Below are 20,840 nucleotides of genomic sequence, written 5' to 3'. Positions count from 1 at the left end.
GTCATATTTAAGTGAAAAATGAATACCAAACATGCAAAAGCGATTTACTCATATATAATAATAAAATAACTTACTAATAGACAGCATTACTGAGGTAATTGGGACACTATAAGCATTCCATTGGTCGTGCACTAGAAAATAAACGAAAAAACTGCCAATTGTTTTTTTTGTGCAATTGAAAAATGAAACAAAGAAACTGAGGAATGAGTGCTTCTCAATTTTTATAATCAATTTAATTACTATTTGCGGTTGCATATAACCAACAATAACAAAAGTTAAATTCCTTGTAAAGTTCAAATGATTAATGGGAGAAAGTAACAAATGTTTAAGAATTTACAAATTACATTTTAATACATTGACTTGCATATTAACATCAACGAAGACGAAAAACAAATGTCAAATCTAAGCCAATAACTGATTATTAGAACATGTAACATTGGTTTACTCATGTACAGTAATAACAATAATTTATTCACATGGAACAACAAATTTTTAAAGAAGAACAATTGCTTACTATGAAATAACTTTTTTTCCATAAATGAACACAAATATATACCCTAAAAGTTGTTTTTATCATTTAACATTGTTTTCTAATGACAACCCTATTAGGTAACACTTTTCCAAAGGCCCGAAAACAAAGTACATTCTCAGGATGAATGCAAGTAATAATTGCAAACTGTCAACGTAAATTATCTAGCCCAAATACCAATAAATGACTAAAACAGCTCCACTGAAGCGATTCGAATTGAATTAGGGGCAAACTTGGCCGATTCGAGAGTGCCCTGCTCAATTTTTAAACAATTTTAAATATTTTAAAATTATTATTATTTCTAGTTATTTTAAATAAAATCGTTTATCTCTCACTATTTTTACCTACTCCAACCGATTCAGCTGAACAATGAATCGGCTAATCGGTCTAATCAGTAGCCTCATCGATTTGGCTCGTGAATCGATTTTATTAACACTGATTTTGTGTTCAAAGCTAAATTTTTATTCTACGCCTAAATTAGATCGGTTAAGTCGACAAGCAATGGCCAATATATTAATAAATGACATTTAAAGGATATGTGTTTACTTTTTAATTAATTTCATTTTGGCCGATACAGAGACGGAATCGATACTGACAATGCTGTCAGGAGTCCAGACTCGACTCTGGAAAAGTTCGTTTCGCGCCTTCTGTAAAGTGCAAATCCATCGGTGATGTCCTTCCGCAAGAAAGGATGTGTTTGCCGGGATAACCCTCCCGCTCCCATAGGGCGGGAAAACTCTTTCCTCTCTCTCCCTTACTCTCTCCCCTGCCATGGCGTCATCTTGCGACGATGTAAGTGGTCCTATTCAGAATCTCTTTCGGCCTCTGTCCTCCTCACACTAATCAAACAACCGATGCTTTTGTTGTGTTTCTCTTCGAATAAAGTTTGTGTTTCATGGTTCTTCTTCTTCTTTACTTCAAGTGAAAGAAAAGAGGACTATCAACATCTGCAAGTGTATGTGGAACTATCTACATGCTGTTCTTTTTGGCCGTCCGATGACAACCCATGTCATATTTTCTCCTGTTTTAGAAGTTTGATTGGGAGGGGGCGCGTAGATGGAATTATTAACCAGAGTGCATATTTCCATCTGCAATTGGTGATCTGCCTTAATTTGTCCATGTTGGCGTACAGATTTTCTGTTCCTTTTTTGCCTTCTGATGACAGCCACTTATATTTTCTCCGGTTTTAGGAGTTTGATTGGGAGGCGGCCGTGAAGGAGATTGACGATGCTTGTGAACGGGTAGCTTTGGCTTCCATTGCTGACGAGCCCGTCCGCTCAGTTGCGAGCGAGAACCAGGATGGTAATTTTCGCGACGGAAAATTCCCATTCTTTTACAGGCCAAAATCGAGCAATGGTGCTCGTCAATCCACCCTCGACGGCTTCGTTGGCAGCAGCAAGAAATTCGGGGATGGGCCTGAATCCAGCAGCAGAGCAACCATGGCTGTTGATGACGGCGAAAATCTCTATGTTAGTATTGATCCCGAGACGGCCAAAACATGGATTTATCCAGGTAAGTATCTTTTTCTTTGCTGACTTCGGCAGTTGTTAAATAATTTGGTGGATATCTGCTTTCTATTCGAATCGCCAGATTTTGGAAACCCCGTCTGGTTGTTCATCGGTTTTAATTCACTTCTTCTCGCAGTTAATGTGCCACTTCGTGATTATCAGTTTTCAATTGTCAAGACGGCATTGTTTTCCAATACCTTGGTTGCGTTGCCCACGGGCTTGGGGAAAACACTTATTGCTGCGGTTGTAATGTACAACTATTTCAGATGGTTTCCAAGAGGTATTCTTAATATCAAAATCGTTAGGGAAAGAAACTCCTTTTGCTGACATCTGGGTATGTTTTAGATGGTCTTGCAAATGTATTATTTTTCGTCAAACGGGCGAAATTAATGTGCGTATGTGTGTGTTTTTTAAGTATGAAGTTCGCAACATTCAAATCTATCAGTTGCTCTGATCCAATCGTGGAAATATGATGCCTATTCATGGGTGATGAGTCGATTAAAATATTTGTGGGTACAACTATCTAAATTTCAATCTAACCCGTGGTAATATAAATATTACTCCCAAGAATGCTTTTCATTTTCTTTCTCAAGAAAGAAAATCTCATAAACAAATACTATAGAAGATGCCAGGTGATGTGTTGTTTCTTGTGAGTTGTGAAAAGAATCAGGTAGCAGGCGCCTTCACAAAGGAGCTTGCTATATGGAAAGTGACACTCAAGAGAAATCTTGTTTTACAATCTACAAGTTTTTAGATTCTGCAAATTTCGTTTTCCCAGATAGTCATGTTAGAGTATAATTCAAACAAAGAAAATGATAACTAATTGATTATATCTTCCCCCAACATGTCCTCTTCAGGTTTATTCTTTTCTGCCAGTTCAGCCTTCAGTCCTTTGTATTTTTCTTTTCATTGATGAAATGTTAATTAGTAATTGGCCTATGCATTTTTCTGTTTTTCCTCATGATGTTTTTCAAAACATCAATTTAGGTTTTCCTTTTTGTTAACTTTGTGGAATGGATTGATTTTTATCACATCACGTATTCGATGGCAGGAAAAATTATTTTTGCTGCTCCATCACGACCGCTAGTTATGCAACAGATTGAAGCATGCCATAATATTGTTGGAATTCCTCAAGTATGTCTTTTTTGGTTAATCTTTACTTTTATTCCTTGTCAATAGAGACAAAATGAAGCAATTTTACAAAATGCTCAGTTTATAAAGTTCAAATAATTTTCCTTTATCTGTGATGTACTTTAAACATTGACAACAAAACTGATTCCAGGAATGGACGATTGACATGACTGGTCAGATGAGCCCTTCGAAAAGATCTAGCTTTTGGGAGACAAAAAGAGTTTTTTTTGTTACTCCTCAAGTGCTCGAGAAAGATATTAAATCTGGTGGGTGGTTACATGCTGAGAGCTGTTTTTATGGTTTTCTTTTCTCTATGTCTGTATGTAAAAATTGAAATATGAATGCTAAATTAAAAGGAGCAAGCAGCTAACAAACTAAAAAGTTTAAAACCTAATTGGTCCAATTTGTGAGGGTCAGTAAAGCCCATGCTTGTAATACGCCAAGAAATTGTAGGAAGGAATCACTTTTGTTTCTCTATCCTTGTAGTGGCCTCCATCAAGGGTATTGTTATGTCAAAGAAACAAAATACCTTATCATGCTTCATACCGTTGTCACAAATATGCTTTCAGGTTTTAAACACTGAGGTTTTCTCGGGTATTTTTTGGCAAAGTTGAAAATCTCAAGAAAATCTCCTCAATTTTGTAAAAGAAGTAAAAAAATTAAAAATCCTGAAAGTTAAAAAAATAATATAATAAGAGATCAAAAAATTCATCTTAAAAGCAGAATGCTCGTCAGATTCTCAAAAATAGAACATGTTACAGAAATGGAATAGTGCTATCTTGTGCATTTATTCTTTATAGTTTATAGTTTATACTATACCTCACTTGTAGTTCCCGAAGGTGCAGAGTAATTTCCAAATTTCTGTCGACTCGCTGGACCTAAGAGATGTTTCCTTCAATTCCCGAACAGCATCGCAGCAGGAGGAGAGAACTATGAACGAGCCTCTCTCTCTGTGAATAAAGGGGCTCCAAACAGTAAAACATAAATCCCTAATCCTCCTAATGTTCTATTTTGCCAACTAAAGTGGCAGGTTAAAAACTGACAATCTTTTCTTCAATTTTGCATCCTTTGCAACTTTTAAAAGAATTGCTCACATGCAAAATAATTTCATTTGCGGTAATAGGAAACAAGGAAAAAAAACATGAAAAAATGTGCTGTTTTCGCATTTTTTTTATTTTTTGGTGTCTTTTCCAAAAAGGCATGCCTTTTTATGTTTTTCACCTGATTTTTTTCTTTAAAAACACAATATTTGTGACACCTACTTCATACATATCATGGTTGATCATTGTCCCATATCCTATCCTAGATACAGTCTCTGGCAATATAAGTTGTTGAAATACAGTCTCAAATACATAGAATTGCAAATACAAATAGCCACACCCAATACTGCACCTCTACCTGCATACCTAAGTTGGGTCAGGTGTGGTGACATATTCGATCCATGTGACATTGTTTCTTGTTGTGTCTGCATTTCACTTCCATGTGTGCACATGTTTGCTAAGCTCATGAATTGCTATAGCATTCAAGTCATTTTGTTGCATAAATATTCTCAATTATAATTCCATAAACCTTCATATGTTAGGTATAGCATAGGCATTCAGGTAAGTTCGTTGGATAAATATTCTCAATCAGAATTACATACCCAAAAAAAAAAAAAACCAAAGGACATGTTAATAAGAAAAAATGATACTATTCAACACCAGAAGTCTCTTTGGTTGACCTTTCAAAGGACATAAGGTGGTGATGGCCAAAAGAGATGAACCTACCAAAGACAGCTTTTGGTGTGCATCTATTGCCAAAATATGAACTACTATGTCTACCTATTTATGCAACATATATACTTATCCTTCTGAGGTCCTCAATTGGTTTTTGTGGATTAAACTGGAAGGTTTAAGAATTGTGCAGAAAAGTTATTCTCTTATTCAAGCTTGACAGATGGTTGAAATGTCAGGCTATAAAGAAATATGGTGCTCATAAGCCCAAATCAAATATAGCTGCTCCTGCATCTTTTGGAGCTGTTGTTAATCGTGAAATGTGTCTCTCATATACAGACAGACATGCATAGATTCGTTGTCTGTGGATTGTTTTCAGTTATTATTGTCTGGATAAAGTTTGTGTAGAACTCCATCAATTTGTGCTTATCCCTGCATTTGTCAATTCAACTTCTCTTATTGTTTCTCATCTGTTTGCTTGTTGATATATCTAGGTATGTATGCACCTGCTGCATAAGTCTTCCCCATCTTTTTCTGCAAAGTCTTCCCCATCCTTTTCTGCAGAATCATAAATGCCGAACCTTGAAACTCTATTGCATCTCACTATTATACTAGAATGAAAATCACTAATGACAATTAATACTAATACATAATAATACCTCCTGTCTCTTTTGTCAATAACTTTCTCAGGAATGTAATCTGAGTTTGCTTTCAGGAAGGTGCCTAGTGACAGAGTTTGTATGTTTGGTGATTGATGAAGCACATCGTGCAATGGGAAACTATTCTTACTGTACTGCAGTTCGTGAGGTGCTTCTTAGTTGACCCACTGATTTGTAAAAGATTCAGTTTTTGTAAAAAATGTAAATCTTGGTGTGGCTCATGTTGCAGTTGATGGCTGTCCCTGTCCAAGTAAGGATATTAGCATTAACAGCAACACCTGGCTGTAAGATCTCCTATATTTTCCTTCTCTACCATTGCAAACCTCTCCTCCTCTTCCTTGTTCCTGTCAAGTTTACTGTTTTTACTACCTATCTGCAATTTTCAGCAAAAAAGCATACTGTTCAGAATGTCATTGATAACCTTCAGATTTCTGTCCTTGAGTACCGGAATGAAAGTGACAATGATGTCAAAAAATATATGCATGACAGACAATTGGAACTAATAGAGGTTTGTAGTCATAATTTTTTTCTCCAACCATTCATTATCTCTTAATTACAGGGTTTCTCCATCTTTTATACTATTTCTGGCTGGGTTTTTTATCAGGTTGCTATGAGCAATGATGCAGTTAGAATAAATAACTTGCTTCTGGAAGCTATACAACCACTTGTCTCTAGACTTTGTGCACTTGGGGTGCTGCAACATAGAGACCTTTCGACAGTATGTCTGTTTTACACTAGCCAATTTTTCCATGTGCTTTCTGCTAAATGATTGCTGTTTTTGTTATGCATGCAAATATTTTGTTATGTGTTTGTTGGATGGGGTAGAATTCAGACGCTATCTGCTGCTGCACTAAAATCAAGGTGAGAAAGTTGGACACAACCAGCTATGACCTCCAAAAAGCTTTTTGGTGGAGAAACACTACTAAATTGCTAGTACGTAGACTAAAATACGTCACTAGAAACAAGAAGAACAATAGGATTATAGGATGCACATTAAGCAGATGAAAGTAATAATATTACCAATTCTAATTTCTGTAGGTGAATGGACAAAGATGCCCCTTATTTAATTGAATGCACATCTAAGCTTGGGCACCGGGCCGGGCCACCGCCGGGTACCTGGTACCTGGCCGGACTCGGGCCCGGAAAAAAGGAACCCGGGGTGGGCCGATAAGCCCGGGTGGGCCCGATAATGATTTTTTAAAATTTTTATTAATTTATATATATATTTATCATATTTTATTATGATTAATTATATTTATACATTTTTATTTAAAAATATATTTTTAAATTTAATCGGACCGGGCTCAGGTTTTCAGAGTCGGGCTGGGCCTGGGCCTGGGTTTTGGATGTCGGTTCGGCCTGGGCCCGACTCATTATTGGCCCAGGCTTATGCACATCCTCAAGTTCTACATTGTTCTGAAACATGTAGAGTAGAGCTTGGTCTTCAAATACTCATGAGCAACAATTTGTAACACTTTTTTGTAAATACAAAAAATTCAATATGATTTGTTTGAAAATGCTTTGACTTTCAAGTTTCAATAAACTACACTCAATGCCAGAGTAAGCACTTTTAGTTATCACATGTTATGAATTTGTTTTAACTTGATTAACATGGTATTCTTGAGATTTGTGTCAATGCCATTTTTGTGAAGTAGCCACCAAATCTTTACAAAAAAATGAAGAAAGATTTCGACGAAAATAAGCAAAAGAAAAACTGGAATGTGGAAAGAAAAATAAATCAATATGCAGCAGATTAAGAAAAGAATAGAGAGGGGCGAAGACAGAAAGATGATAACAAGAGTCCAAGATTGGAATGAATATGTAGTTGAATGTCAAAGGTTAATGAGAGGGCATGAATCAGTAAGTTGAAAGAGTTCAACCTTTCAAGAACTTAGCCATCAATATGTACATCAATGTTGAAGGTTAATGTGGACCTAGATCAGAAAGGATGACAAAAATTTTGGCCCTGATGTCTGAAAATTGGACTAGCTATGCACATATAGGTAAAATATAGGAAATGACCAGTTAAGACCTTTAAAAGCTTATCTATGTAATGAACACTAAATGAAATCCACTTGTGTAAAGGAGAATCAATTAAATTGCAATAGTAACTGCACTGGTGGGGGTGGGGGGAACTAGAACATAGATAGAGAAGAATTGCATTACTAGATAATAGATAAACTGATATGCCTGTGTGAAAAGGATGGAAATGGCCATATCTATGTACTTGACAGGTAGATGCCTGTGTAAAATTATCTCCACAGAATTATTCATTTAATTTTATATCTTCTATGAAAAGAAAAATGAAGTGTCTTAGTATCTCTTGACCTATTTCCGCTTAAGTAGTCGTTGACTACTACATGTGTTCATTGAAGCCATGTCAAGTTAGTAAAATCAACCAACCATATCTTGTTTCCCTGTCGTGACAATACTGTTTCTTGGCTTATATGTTTCATCTTTCTAGAAAGGAATTGCTCTCTGATGGCACAACATAATTATTTTGCCGATTAACATGATTTAAACTCTATCATTGCTGGCAGTTTAGCCCTTGTGCGTTGCTTAATTCAAGGGACAAATTTCGTCAATCTCCTCCTGCAAATCTTCCACAGGCAAAGTATGGAGAAGTTGAAGGATATTTTGGAGTTCTAATCACCCTTTACTACATTCATAAATTGTTATCAAGTCATGGCACGAGACCAGCATATGAAATGTTGCAAGAGAAAATGCAGCAAGGGTATGCTGCTTTATATTATCTTATTGTCGCATTTTCTTCAATATGTTTGTCTGTGAGGTTAATGTCTTAGTGTCGATCAATTTTTTTAATGTATTTTGTAATTATCGATGTACTTCCTGTCGGTATATTGTAATTACAAAAAAAATTTGATGCAAACGTGATATATTGATATTATAACCATTGGTCAGAATTAATTGGTCAAATTGCATCTTATAAATAATTGTCATGCAAATTATTGTTGCAGGAAACAATGAGGGTTTTTAAAGCCATCTTTAAAGAAAAAATTTCAGCAACACAAGGAAAGGTGCCAAGAAACTTAGGGAATTACAATCTCATTCAAAAGATTTAGTATTGAGTTGGGGTCAAGAACGTGAAGTTACGAACTACATGATATGATGCATGATTCATACATAAACCCTACATATCAACATGCATAGCATATGAAGTTAGCATGGTAATTGGTATGCATGTATATGCATGTTGGTACATGTGTTTCTATGCATAAAAGATGTTAAATGACATGCATGAATGCCTAGCTAATAATGGTATAATGATATGAGTCATGCATGTCGATGTGAGATGATATCACCTACTATATGCATGAGGATGATATGTGTATACTTAATATGATGTGTCTAACATGCTATTCAATGCACTCGTATGTATATGGCTATATGCATGCACATAGAGTAAGATGGATGACATCCAATGTTTGTATGTGATGCCTACATGAGTATATGCATGATAATAGCATGATGGATGAATGACATTATGTATATGACATGGTGTGATGACATGTCATGCCATGCTCACATGATAGCAATATGTGATATGTGTATTTACGTTTATGAGTCATTTGTTATGACATGGCATACATGAGATGCATGATCTTTACATGGATGACAAGGATGGAGGGATGGCACTTAGACCTCTATGTGACCTAATGATGTGTGCATAAAGACAGTTGCTTAGTTATATATGTTAGTAAACTAGCTAATTAAATGCATGCATATGGTCTATGTTAATATTGATAAGAGGATACCCAACTTGCAGCCACTTTTCCACAGTCAGCCAAAAAAAAAAAAAATCTGATAAGAATATGGTCCACGTGCAACCATTCTTCCACGAGCCCAGATCTGACTTAGAACTTTCCAACGCAACTCTCACGTAGTTGCTCACGCTCCACTACATCCACATTGGGAACCTAATCACACATACCTCTCACGTGTGATTAGTCTTCCCTTTCACGCTGCTCCACTATCTCCCGATCAGCAGAGAGAAGAGAGAAAGGAAGGGTAGAGGAAGAAAACAAGGTGGGAAGAGATGGGAGACAAAAGAGGAGAAGAGGTCTTCGGAAAGTCACGTCAGCCGCCGGCAGAGAAGGGTGGATATTGCCACTCTGATACCATGTTATAGCTGGCAGTCTTAGAGAGAGAAAAACTTCTTTAACACTAACCCTAATCTCAATAATAAATAGATTAGGGCAGAGGTAGAGACATACAAATAACATCAACCAAAATAGAGAAATGTTATGAGAACTCTTAACTATTAAATATTGCAAAGGACCACCTAAAAACTTAAAGTCTTCTAATTCAACACATATAATAGGTTGATGCAATACTTATAACAGGTATAACAGACTGTCCGTAACAGTATAGACGTATAACATGTATTACAATACATATAACAGGAATAACAAATTGTATTACAGTACATATAACAGGTATTGTTATATGACAAAACAGACTACCAGTACTGTACAGGTATAACACATGTACTATAACATTAACAGTAGTATAACAAACTAAGAATACATATAACAGTTATTAGTTATTACAATACATGTAACAGGTATAACAGCTGGTTAACAAAACAGACTAACATGAATGCTGGATGTTAAGACTGATAATGAAAGGCACAGATGCATGAATCAAAAGAGAATCCTGTGCTACAGATGACATGACCAACCAGCACCTATACTAGGTGTTGGTGGTGAATCTAAGGGCCGAACTAAAGCAAAACAAATCAGAATTAAAATCAATAAAAACAGACCCTATTCTAAGTGAACTTCTATGGTAATAGATCCTAATCCTACTCTGGACACAACGCGACCTCATAAATCAAACCCTTGTAGAGAATTTATGTACAGAAAGGAGTTAACAAATCTATGTCTTGGAAGGAAGAGAGATAGGTGACAGTCATAAGGCTGCCGTCAACTTCCCCCTCCTTTCTAATGATTAATTATTAAGTATATGAAATATACACAAAAAAATACATAGTATACACAGTTTTATAATTACGAGGAAAATCTGTTCATCCTACTTTACCAAGCCATTCAGTCATTGACACCAAAGCACATAGAAGAAGATCAGTCCAGCACAAGCCGTTCATCAGCCTTCTCTTCATCATTCGACCAAAGAATTGGTGATTGAGCATGATAATCAGAAGAGAAACATAATAAAATAATGCAAAACATGATGAACTAAATTTACAATGCAGAAACAAGAAAAAGACTCTAGGCTACACCACACGATCCTAGAAGAAAACAGAAAAAGAAGAACACCAACCTTTATTGATACTCTGATGAAGGCGTGAGTTGACATGCAACTCCTATGATCTGTAGCTGGATGATTCTATGCTCTTCACATGTCCCACATCATGGATGATGCTTGTGCAGTCCCTAACAAGTCATGGGCAAAAGGAGAAGTGGAAGGGAAAAGGTGGAGTGCGTGCAGGGCGAGCCTGACTTGCACGGAAAAAAAGGTGATGTGAACCCAACTTCCACCCAATGATATCTTTGCAACCTGCTGCAAACCTGCAAAAATAATACCCAAGATAGGGGAAAGACACAAAAGAGATGGAAAAAAAGAGAGGAAGAAGAGACCGACTCACCAGGATGAAAACCCTATTTTCTTGGGTGGAGAACCCCCTTTCACAAGCTTGAAGAAGGAAGGGAGAAGACATAGAACGCCGTCAGCCAAAAGACCAAACTTTCCTCTAGGGCTTATTCTATTCATGAGGGAAAATTTGGAACTACTTTTTCCCCTTCCCAAAAAGTCTCATAAACATTTGAAAAGTACTCAAAACATCAAAATTTCACTATATACTTCTATCCTATATTGAGCCATGTTTTGAGCTATTTTACATATGCATTAAATATGCTTCTAGTGCTTGGTTCAAGGCTTGGGTCCGCATTTAAACTTATTTGACTCCTTGGATTTGGATCCGGATCTCTTGCAATGCTGCTTCAATGCACCAAATATGTGATAATTCTCCTCATTTAGCCCTATTTCAAATAAAATTTAAAGCATAAACTCTTATCGAAAAAAACAATGTTAACATGGGTTCTTAGCAATTAAAAGAATGGAAAATGCATGCCAAATTGTATCAAATTATGATGCATTTAATCTATGCATCGTCACTCCCTAATTTAGGCGCCGGCATTAATTTAGGCACCGGCATTAATTTAGGCACCATCACTCCCTATTACCTAATGATTCTCCATTATCATTTATCAGCTTAATATTTACTCCTTGTACTCTATCCTTCTATAATACTGTCTTTCCTTCTTTAAGCTCCAAACCAGGTTAAGCAGTCACAATTTCATAGAAGTGTGTCAATGCTCCCCTTCAAAGCCCATTTAGGAAGTGAAGTCAAGAGATGTGTTGAATTTTCATGAATGATCAGAACCTCACCTCTTATTTTGTTAGATAGCCATGAAAAAACAACTCTATTTTCAAACTTTTCTGATATTTGCTAAATAAATATGGAAATGCTTTTTGTACTGGTACCTTCTAAATGATTTTCTGAACAGTGTATCTAGTCATTTAGGATAAATGTAGCTTTGATGCATTTTTTTTCTGATGCAGGACATTTGCAAAGCTCATGAGTAGGAATGAGGCTCTGTGGAATGCCAAAATGCTGATGGAGAAAAGCTTATCTCATGGTGCCCCAAATCCCAAATTACTGAAGATGTTAGAAGTACTCACTGATCATTTCAGTATGTGGACCGTGTAATTTTCTGTTAGCTTAAATTTTTCACCTTAATTTTTGAGGATTATGTTCTTGGCTCTCTGAACTAGTTGCCTGGAAACTAGCCCTTGACTTAATTCACTGTTTTCTATTCAACAGGCATTCACATTTTTTTAGTATTGTTTATATTTGTTCTCTGTTACTTTGGAGGGTGAGGGTTAACATTTGTGGAAAAGCATGCTTGTGAAGACAAAACATGTTTTCTTCAAGTGATCCTCTTGATGGATTTTTATGTGCTTGTAGCTCAATCGTTGTTGATCAAGCATGATGAAGCTGTGAATGAGCGAAATGCAGACAAAGATCTTCAAGAGCTGAAAAATAACAGGCATGATCACCAAGTCTTTGTGACACAATAGGTTCAACAAAGAACCAAACTCACAAACACTTGATATGCACCAAGGCACAAAACTGAATGTAAACCTTTATTTTATAAACAAGAAAGAATAACAAAAATGAGAAATACAAAGAAGAGCTGCCTTTGTTTCATAAAGGAAGCAGCAATGAGCTATCCAATGGCTAGTCTATTGCTGCAATGCAGCAGCAAAAGAATAAGAGTTACAAAAGTAAAAATTAACAAATGAAAAATTGAAAAGATTGTATTCCTGTTATATATATCATTGTTACAAAAAACATGTACGAGTATTATATGGCAAGAAATTTTTCGAGTATAATACGGCAAAGTTGTATATCTTGGGAATAAAACGGGAAAATCTCGACAAATTTTTAAAAAATTTAAAACATTTAATAAATCCCAAAAACTATAAAAAATAAAAACTCATAAAAAATACGAAAAAACGCAAAAAAAACATGTATAATACGCGTATAATACATATTTTTTTTCACGTTTTTTCTATTTTCTGACGTTTTTTTTAAACGACGCGTTTTTCTCACATTTAATACGACTGACTCTGTTTTATATATATATATATATATATATATATATATATATATAATTCATAGTCACAAAAAATGCGTTATTTTCGAAAAAAATGGGAGAAAATGAAATGTCGTTTAAAACTTTAAAAAACACATTTTTTTAAAAAACATGAAAAACGAAAAAAAGTATTTTCCACGTTTTTTTCACTTTTTTTTATTTTTTTATTTTTTTAATGCCAAACAGTTTGTTTTTCATTTTCTATTTTTTATTTGTTGCAAAATCTACTTATCTTTTGATGTTTGTGTTATTATTTTCTCATTTATTTTATTTTTTCCAATTTTTAGTTTTTTTTTAAAATATCATTTTTCCCTTTTTTCCCGTATTTTTCAAGCCCACCGTATTGTACCCGATAAGAACCTTGCCGTTTAAAACTCCGAGACGTTGTTTGTGACTATATATATATATATATATAGACACACACTCTCTCTCTCTCTCTTTCAATAATATGCAAATGCATATAATTGAAATATGCGTATTGATAAATATGTAATATACATATATTCTAGCAAAATCTGCCGAGGCTTTTATTGTCAGTGCAGAAAAGACGATTGGATGTACTGGCTTCAAGAGTGAATGGATTTGACCCACTTGCATCACTCCCCTTCTGGTTACGTATTATCTTTTTTTCACCTGTTCAGCCTTTGGTAAATTTTGGTATAAGCTTCTTTTGCATGGTTACCTATGCCAAGTGTTGCTTCGTATTAATCTATCTTCTGGGGCATAACAAGGTAATTTCACTGGACAGTACACAAATATAAGTGTTAGACTAAAAAGGTCTCCGACGTCTAGAGGAATTGGAGGTGAAATGTAATGAAAGAATAGTCCCACAATGGCAAAAATTTTTAACTATTTGAATGTTTGCCAAGAGAAGCAAGTCTTAATGTTTAGATGGGATGAAGAAGGTTGAGCTAGTTAGTATTCTATATTTAAACTTTATACTTGATTTCTCAGCTCACTGAGATAGAGGCATTTGTATGAAGGAAGTGCAGCTCATCGATAGATGTCCAACCTTTATTTTGTTTTTCCTGATTGCTTTACCTTTATGTAGCATAGAACCTTATCTCCGATGCATGCAGATGGAAATGGGGAAGCTGGTGCAGCATTTGTTGACAAATTGAGGTGCATGTGCAGTGTGTGTGTGTGTATATATATACCATAATTATAAACGTTGTCAATATTCTGAAAATATTGCAATTTATCACAAAAAATAAGGAACCTGATATTATAAGGAAAATATCACTATAAAAGGTGTTGAATATTGGAGGAAGAAAGGGACGTGAGAGAGAGAGAGGAAACTTTCTTGTGTCATTCACGTAACCCTAATCTCTTTTAAAAGAGATTAGGGCGTTGACTACATATTTACAATTTCAGTCCACTAAAATATAAGAAAACAATAAGTAGACCCTTGTCTACTTTCTAATATTTCAGAAAGACTCAAATTGACTTTAGAAAACTTTTAACACTCCCCTTCAAGCTGGAGCATAGATATCAATCATGCTCAGCTTGTTACATCCTCTCAAGAAATCTCCAATGGGAAGAGCTTTAGTAAACATATCAGCTGCTTGATCTTCAGAAGAAACGTGGATCGTGCTAATGACTCCTTCTTGGACCAAGTTTCGAACATAATGGCAATCCACTTCAATGTGTTTCGTCCTCTCATGAAAAACAGGGTTATTTGCAATGTAGGTAGCGGCTCTGTTATCACAATACATCTTCATAGGAAGTTTCACTGAAATTCCCAATTCTACAAGCACTGATTTGACCCATGACATTTCAGCCGCCTTTGAGCCATATCTCTATATTCAGACTCGGCACTCGATCTAGCAACCACATTTTGTTGCTCCTTCAAGAAATAAGATTCCCACCAATAAAGACGCAAAAACTTGTAGTAGATCTTCTATCATTTACTGACCCTGCATAATCAGCATCACTTTATGCTTCTATGTCCACACATTCTCCTTTTTTGAACCATAACCCCTTTCCCGGGGCTGATTTCAAGTATTTTATCACCATTAAAGCAACCTCCCAATGAACTTTCCGAGGTTTCCCTATGAATTGACTAAGCTTATTTACAGCAAAGCTGATGTCTGGACGAGTGATGGTCAAATTAGAGATCTGTAAGAACGAGAGTCAAAAGCCTCTGATTCATCATCATGCATATGAATCCGAGGATTCATGGGAAGTGTAGCAGGTTTGGCTCCCAATAACCCTGTTTCCTGCAGAAGATCAAAAGCATATTTCCTTTGAGACATCATAATCTCTTTACTACTACGAGCCACTTCAATACCAAGGAAATATCGAAGTTGACCAAGATCTTTTGTGACAAAGTGTTTTTGTAAGAACTCCTTTATCCGAGCTATCTCTTGAATATTTTCTCCAGTGAGAACAATATCATCAACATATACAATCAATATCACTATACCAGAAGTCCCTCGCTTGATAAACAACGAGTGATCAAGCTGGGATCTTCGAAATCCACATTTAGAGACAACCTCTCTTAGCTTATGGAACCATGCACGGGGATTTTGTTTAAGTCCATAGATAGCCTTTTTGAGTTTGCATACCTTGGAACACTCACCCTGTCGTTCAAAACCAGGTGGTTGTTGCATATAGACTGTTTCAGAGAGATCACCATATAGAAATGCATTTTTCACATCAAGCTGAAAAAGAGGCCAATCCTGCTGAACTGCGAGAGATATAATTAGGTGAATAGTACATAACCGTGCCACAGGCAAGAACGTCTCGAAGAAGTCCACCCCATAAGTCTGTGTATAGACTTTAGCCACAAGACGAGCTTTGAATCGCTCTACGGACCCATCAGAATGATATTTGATGGTGAATACCCATTTGGAGCCAACAACATCACAATTCAACGGTAGGTCCACCAAGTCCCAAGTCTCCCTAGAAAGAAGAGCATCCATTTCTTTCTGCATAGCATGCTTCCATCGTGAATCTAATAAGGCTTAGTGGTGAGAGGTCGGAATAGTATGACTAGCCATAGCTCGATCAAACTGCACCAAACTTGTGCTCAAATGGTCCATAGAAACTGAGTTAGAAATTGGATGCCTTGTGCACTGTTGCTGGCCCTTGCGAATAGCAATAGGTAGATCATCTGCAGAATAGTCATCATTTCTTCTTGAGTCAGTCTTATCATTAGAACTTACCTCATGAGAAGACGTTGGTGGGCGGTTAGGAAAGGGACCTTGACGTCAGGTATAGACTATTGGAGGATCAAGAAAACGATCACCTGATAATGGTGGAGAGGGTGGGATCGACTCAAGTGATATTGGGGGAATAGGAAGAGGAACAAACATTGGAAGCTCAAACACAGTGGTACTTAGAGCGGAAAAATAAGGACGAGACTCAAAGAATGTAACATCCGCACTGACGATCTCTTTCTTGGTATGGGGATCAAAACATCGATAGCCTTTTTGATTGGAAGAATATCTAATGAATACACATTTGACAGCTTGGGCAGCAAGTTTGTTTTTGTTTGGGCCCAAGATGTGTGCAAAACAAGTGCATTCAAATGCTTTAGGAGGTATATGAAATAATGGTCGATCTGGATATAGTATTTGAATGGGGATGCGTTCTTGGATGGCAGACGAGGGCAATTTGTTGGTGAGATAACATGTGGTAAGAATAGCATCACCCCAAAAATAGGAAGGCATATGAGTATGCAACATGAGGGTACGACCCAATGTTGTACGTATCGTACGATACGACCCCGTATCGTACAATACGTATCGTATCGTTTGAAGAAAACGATACGATACACCCCTCGTATCGTAAAAAGGGGGTGTATCGGCCCTGTATCGCACGTATCGTACGATACAAGGCCCGTATCGTACGATACGGGGCGATACACCCCGTATCGTACGATACGGCCTAAAAACGCAAAAGGGGGCCGAGACCTACTTATTCGGCTTCTTTTTCAAATTTTTCTTCTGTTCTTCATTTCTAACGCTTGGATAGTGCCGTGAGGGAGGGCGATCGTTCATTTTGACCCTGAAGAACTTGATTTTCATCGTCAAATCGAAGATTAAGTGGTCGATTTGTGCGTGGGTGCTTGATTTTCGTGGGAAGGAAAGGGGTTTTCTTCATTTCAGACATTTCTTCTTCGTAAGGTATGAAATCTCATGTTCTTACCATGTATTCTTAATTTTTTTACCGTATAATCGTAGATTTGAAGACTTTGAGTGTTTTTCATTAAGTTTACCATAGGATTTCGTTTTTTTTTTTGAAGATATGGATCCTACATGGCAATGGTGCGAAAGGGTGAAGGAGAATAACCGTTTGAAACTCAAATGTGGCTTCTGTGGGAATACACTTTCAGGAGGGATTATTAGAATGAAACACCATTTGGCAGGGTCCTCCAAAGATGCGTCTCCTTGTGTTGGAGGACCAAACAAACCTTTGCCTCCATTTGTGCGTCAACAATGTTCAGATATGCTTCATGTTTTACGTCAAAAGAGAATACAAAAAGAAATTGAAGATGCAGATGTAGGCTATAATGTGCCTTTGGAAGATGAAGAAGAAGAGGATGAAGCTTATGAATGTGATGATGAAGACGATAGCAGTCTAAGAACAGATTTGGAGACCTCAAGAGGTAGAGATCGTAGAGGAAAATGGATTATGTATGAAGGAGGTCGATCTGGCATAACGGGAAGGAAGAGGAGAGGCACAACAGATGTTAGGGCCAGGTGTGGTATGCGACCACCTAGTGGTAGAGTTCCTACTGGTAGGTCTAGTGTTGGCTCTATTAAGAGTTTTTTCCCTTCATATACCAGCCCAGGTGGTCAGCCGCAGATTCGTGCTGCTATGACATCTAAAGATATGCTATATCATGCACAAAAGCAGGTAGGGAAATGGTTTTATGATGCCTGTATTCCATTCAATGCAGCTAATTCTTTTCAATTCCAAGCCATGGCAGATGCAATTGCTTCTATAGGCCCTGGATTCAAAATGCCATCATATCATCAGTTGAGAGGCAAAATTCTTCAGGATACAGTCAAAGAAGTGTCTGAGCATTGCGATGAGTTGAAATTATGTTGGAAGGAAACAGGTTGCTCCATTATGTCAGATGGTTGGACTGATACAAGGTCAAGAACACTTGTAAATTTTCTTGTGTATTGCCCTAAAGGTACAATGTTCTTGAAATCTCTTGACTTGTCTGATGTTCCTAAGACTGCTGAGATTTTATTCAATGTTTTTGATAATGTTGTACAAGAAGTTGAACCTGCAAACATTGTACAGTTTATTACAGATAATGCTGCAAATTATAGAGCTGCAGGAGATTTGTTATTTCAAAAGTATAGAACATTTTATTGGAGTCCATGTGCCACTCATTGTGTTAATCTAATGTTTCAAGATCTTAATGAGATGCATGATATGAAATCAGCCATTGACCAATGTCAAGAGGTAACAAAATTTATCTATAATCATGCATATGTATTGAGTTTGATGAGAAAATTTACAAAAGGAGTTGAATTAATACGACCTGCACAAACTAGATTTGCCACAAATGTATTGACTGTGCAGAGTGTGGTGAAACAAAGAACTCCTTTGAGACAGATGTTTGCTAGTGAAGAATGGGCTGCATATCCACATGCTCATAAAAGAAATGCTTCTTTAGTTGTGGATATTATATTCAATAACGTATTTTGGGAATCATGTGTGAAGCTATTGAAGGTTTGTGTTCCATTAGTTAAGGTTCTCAGGTTGGCTGACAGCGAGGACAGACCTTCTATAGGGTACTTATATGAGGCTATGGACAAAGCAAAAGAGGCAATTTGAGACAACTTAAAGGAAAAGAAAAAGTTATATATGCCCATATGGAAGATTATAGATAAAAGGTGGACTGGACAGCTTCATCAACCTCTTCATGCAGCAGCTTATTATCTAAATCCTGCAATTAGATTTTCTCCTACATTTAAGAAGGACAGAGAAGTCATGCATGGTTTGTTAGATTGTATTAATGTGTTAGTGGAAGATTCTACAGAACAAGATGCTGTGCACAATGAGTTGGATCTATATGATAGTTGTTTTTGGAACATGAGACTACCTGCCGCCGTTCGAGCCGGGACAACGATGCGTCCAGGTAAATACATAGAAATTTTTAATTTACTTTGCATTTGTTACATTTGATTCTTTTAAAACTTTCACATTGATTTGTTATATTTTTGTTTAGATTTGTGGTGGAATAGGTATGGGTTTGATTGTCCAAACCTAGCACGTTTTGCAGTCAAAGTCCTCAGCCAGACATGCAGTGCTAGTGGATGCGAAAGGAACTGGAGTGTGTTCCAACATATCCATAGCAAAAAAAGGAATAGGCTCGAACATAAAAGGTTGAATGACCTTGTCTTTGTTCGATATAATATGAGGTTGAAACAAAGGTAATATAGGCATATACCTTAATTAATGTTTACATTTTTATGTACAATATATTTATATGAAATTATATACTAACAAATTTTCTCTTATTTAATGTAGAGAATTAGAAAAATCATTAGCAAGGAAGCACACATCTCAGTTCGATCATATCAGCTTGGAAAATTTTGACGATCTAGAGCCATGGATTGAAGAAGAACCAACTACAATATTTGATGATGAAGATCTTGAATGCTTCAACCTTGAAGTTGAAGCAACAGAAGGCTTTGTTGATGAAGGAGAGTCTGCTACTGCTGGTGCTGGTGCTGAATATGTTGGTGAAGATCTTCCAATTCTTGACGATGAAGAAGAAGAAGAAGATGAAGATGAAGATGATGAAGATTATGAATGATGAATCATGAATGAGAGTCAAGTCAAGAGTGCTTTCATTTTATATGTATCAAAAACTTAAGAGTTATGAATCTATGGTTGTTGAACACTTGATTGAATGTTTTATCATTTATGACTTTATCACTTTATGGCTTATGGCCTTATGCTTTGTTGAATGATATTGTATTATTGTTATGAATTTTGATGTTTATGAATGATGAACGCGTAAGTTTATAGCAATAATAAGTCTATCATTATCTCAAACATGTTTTCTATGAACAATTTATTATTTTTAATTTTTTCTGATTTTTTTTATGAATTTTCCGAATTTTTTTAAATTTTTTCTGATTTATTAATAATTTTTTAAAAAAATTTACGATACGGTTACGATACGTTACGATACGTTACGATACGGCGTATCTTAAAGCCCGACCGATACGGCTTACGATACGCGTTTTACAACATTGGTACGACCACATTTAGAAGTTGTCGATGTTTGCGTTCAGCAACACCATTTTGTTGGGATGTGTGAGGACATGTATATTGTGGTCGGATCCCATGATTGACATAAAATTGGAGTAGAACTGAAGATTTAAATTCAAGAGCATTATCAGTGCGAATATTTTTGACAACAACACCAAACTGAGTTTTTATTTCATTGATAAATTTCTGAAGAATATAGATTTCAGACCTGTCCTGTAACAAAAGTACCCAACTGACTCTAGTAAAATCATCAACCAAAACAAGGTAATGCCAAAAACGTGAACGATAGGAAACGCGACTTGGACCCCAAACATCAACATGCAGAAAGATCAAAGGGACTTTGACTCGATGGACTC

At 36.3% G+C, this 20,840-nt stretch overlaps 2 protein-coding genes across 11 annotated transcripts in view; both read left to right on the top strand.

Moving 5' to 3' along the window:
- The first annotated feature begins 1,124 nt into the window (after window positions 1-1,124).
- LOC116266800 (DEAD-box ATP-dependent RNA helicase FANCM) overlaps window positions 1,125-20,840 on the top strand; it is a 60,651-nt gene continuing 40,935 nt past the window's right edge. For 2 of the 6 annotated variants that reach the window (XM_031648184.2, XM_050081151.1), the window contains exons 1-11: window positions 1,363-1,626; window positions 1,720-2,041; window positions 2,174-2,317; window positions 3,089-3,171; window positions 3,320-3,434; window positions 5,596-5,687; window positions 5,769-5,823; window positions 5,926-6,047; window positions 6,144-6,257; window positions 8,080-8,273; window positions 12,143-12,273. In XM_031648184.2, the coding sequence (XP_031504044.1) occupies window positions 1,384-1,626; window positions 1,720-2,041; window positions 2,174-2,317; window positions 3,089-3,171; window positions 3,320-3,434; window positions 5,596-5,687; window positions 5,769-5,823; window positions 5,926-6,047; window positions 6,144-6,257; window positions 8,080-8,273; window positions 12,143-12,273 (1,615 nt within the window). In that variant the 5' untranslated portion in view covers window positions 1,363-1,383. Of the gene's footprint in view, window positions 1,322-1,355; window positions 1,627-1,719; window positions 2,042-2,173; window positions 2,318-3,088; window positions 3,172-3,319; window positions 3,435-5,595; window positions 5,688-5,768; window positions 5,824-5,925; window positions 6,048-6,143; window positions 6,258-8,079; window positions 8,274-12,142; window positions 12,274-20,840 lie in introns of those variants that run through there. The other 4 variants (XM_050081153.1, XM_050081154.1, XM_050081150.1 and 1 more) reach the window with 4 other exon arrangements.
- LOC126410679 (uncharacterized) lies at window positions 16,522-20,317 on the top strand. 5 transcript variants are annotated; one of them, XR_007575147.1, is made up of 4 exons: window positions 16,522-17,369; window positions 17,489-19,342; window positions 19,433-19,637; window positions 19,735-20,317. XR_007575147.1 is itself a non-coding variant. In XM_050081156.1 (4 exons), the coding sequence occupies exons 2-4, from the start codon at window positions 19,069-19,071 to the stop codon at window positions 20,021-20,023; spliced, it is 768 nt and encodes a 255-aa protein (XP_049937113.1). In that variant the 5' UTR covers window positions 16,525-17,369; window positions 17,489-19,068; the 3' UTR covers window positions 20,024-20,317. The 5 variants fall into 5 exon arrangements, 2 of the variants coding, with proteins under 2 accessions (XP_049937112.1, XP_049937113.1); XM_050081156.1 differs by having other exon boundaries at window positions 16,525-17,369; XR_007575145.1 differs by having other exon boundaries at window positions 17,489-19,637.

Source organism: Nymphaea colorata, chromosome 13, assembly GCF_008831285.2.
Source record: "Nymphaea colorata isolate Beijing-Zhang1983 chromosome 13, ASM883128v2, whole genome shotgun sequence".
NCBI lineage: Eukaryota > Viridiplantae > Streptophyta > Magnoliopsida > Nymphaeales > Nymphaeaceae > Nymphaea > Nymphaea colorata.
Note: the sequence above shows the minus strand (reverse complement) of the source record. Positions and strands in the feature narration are given on the sequence as shown.

Bases quoted from the DNA above. Each gene is read 5' to 3' on its own strand.
- LOC126410679 (XM_050081155.1), top strand. From the start codon at position 17,491: ATGGATCCTACATGGCAATGGTGCGAAAGGGTGAAGGAGAATAACCGT.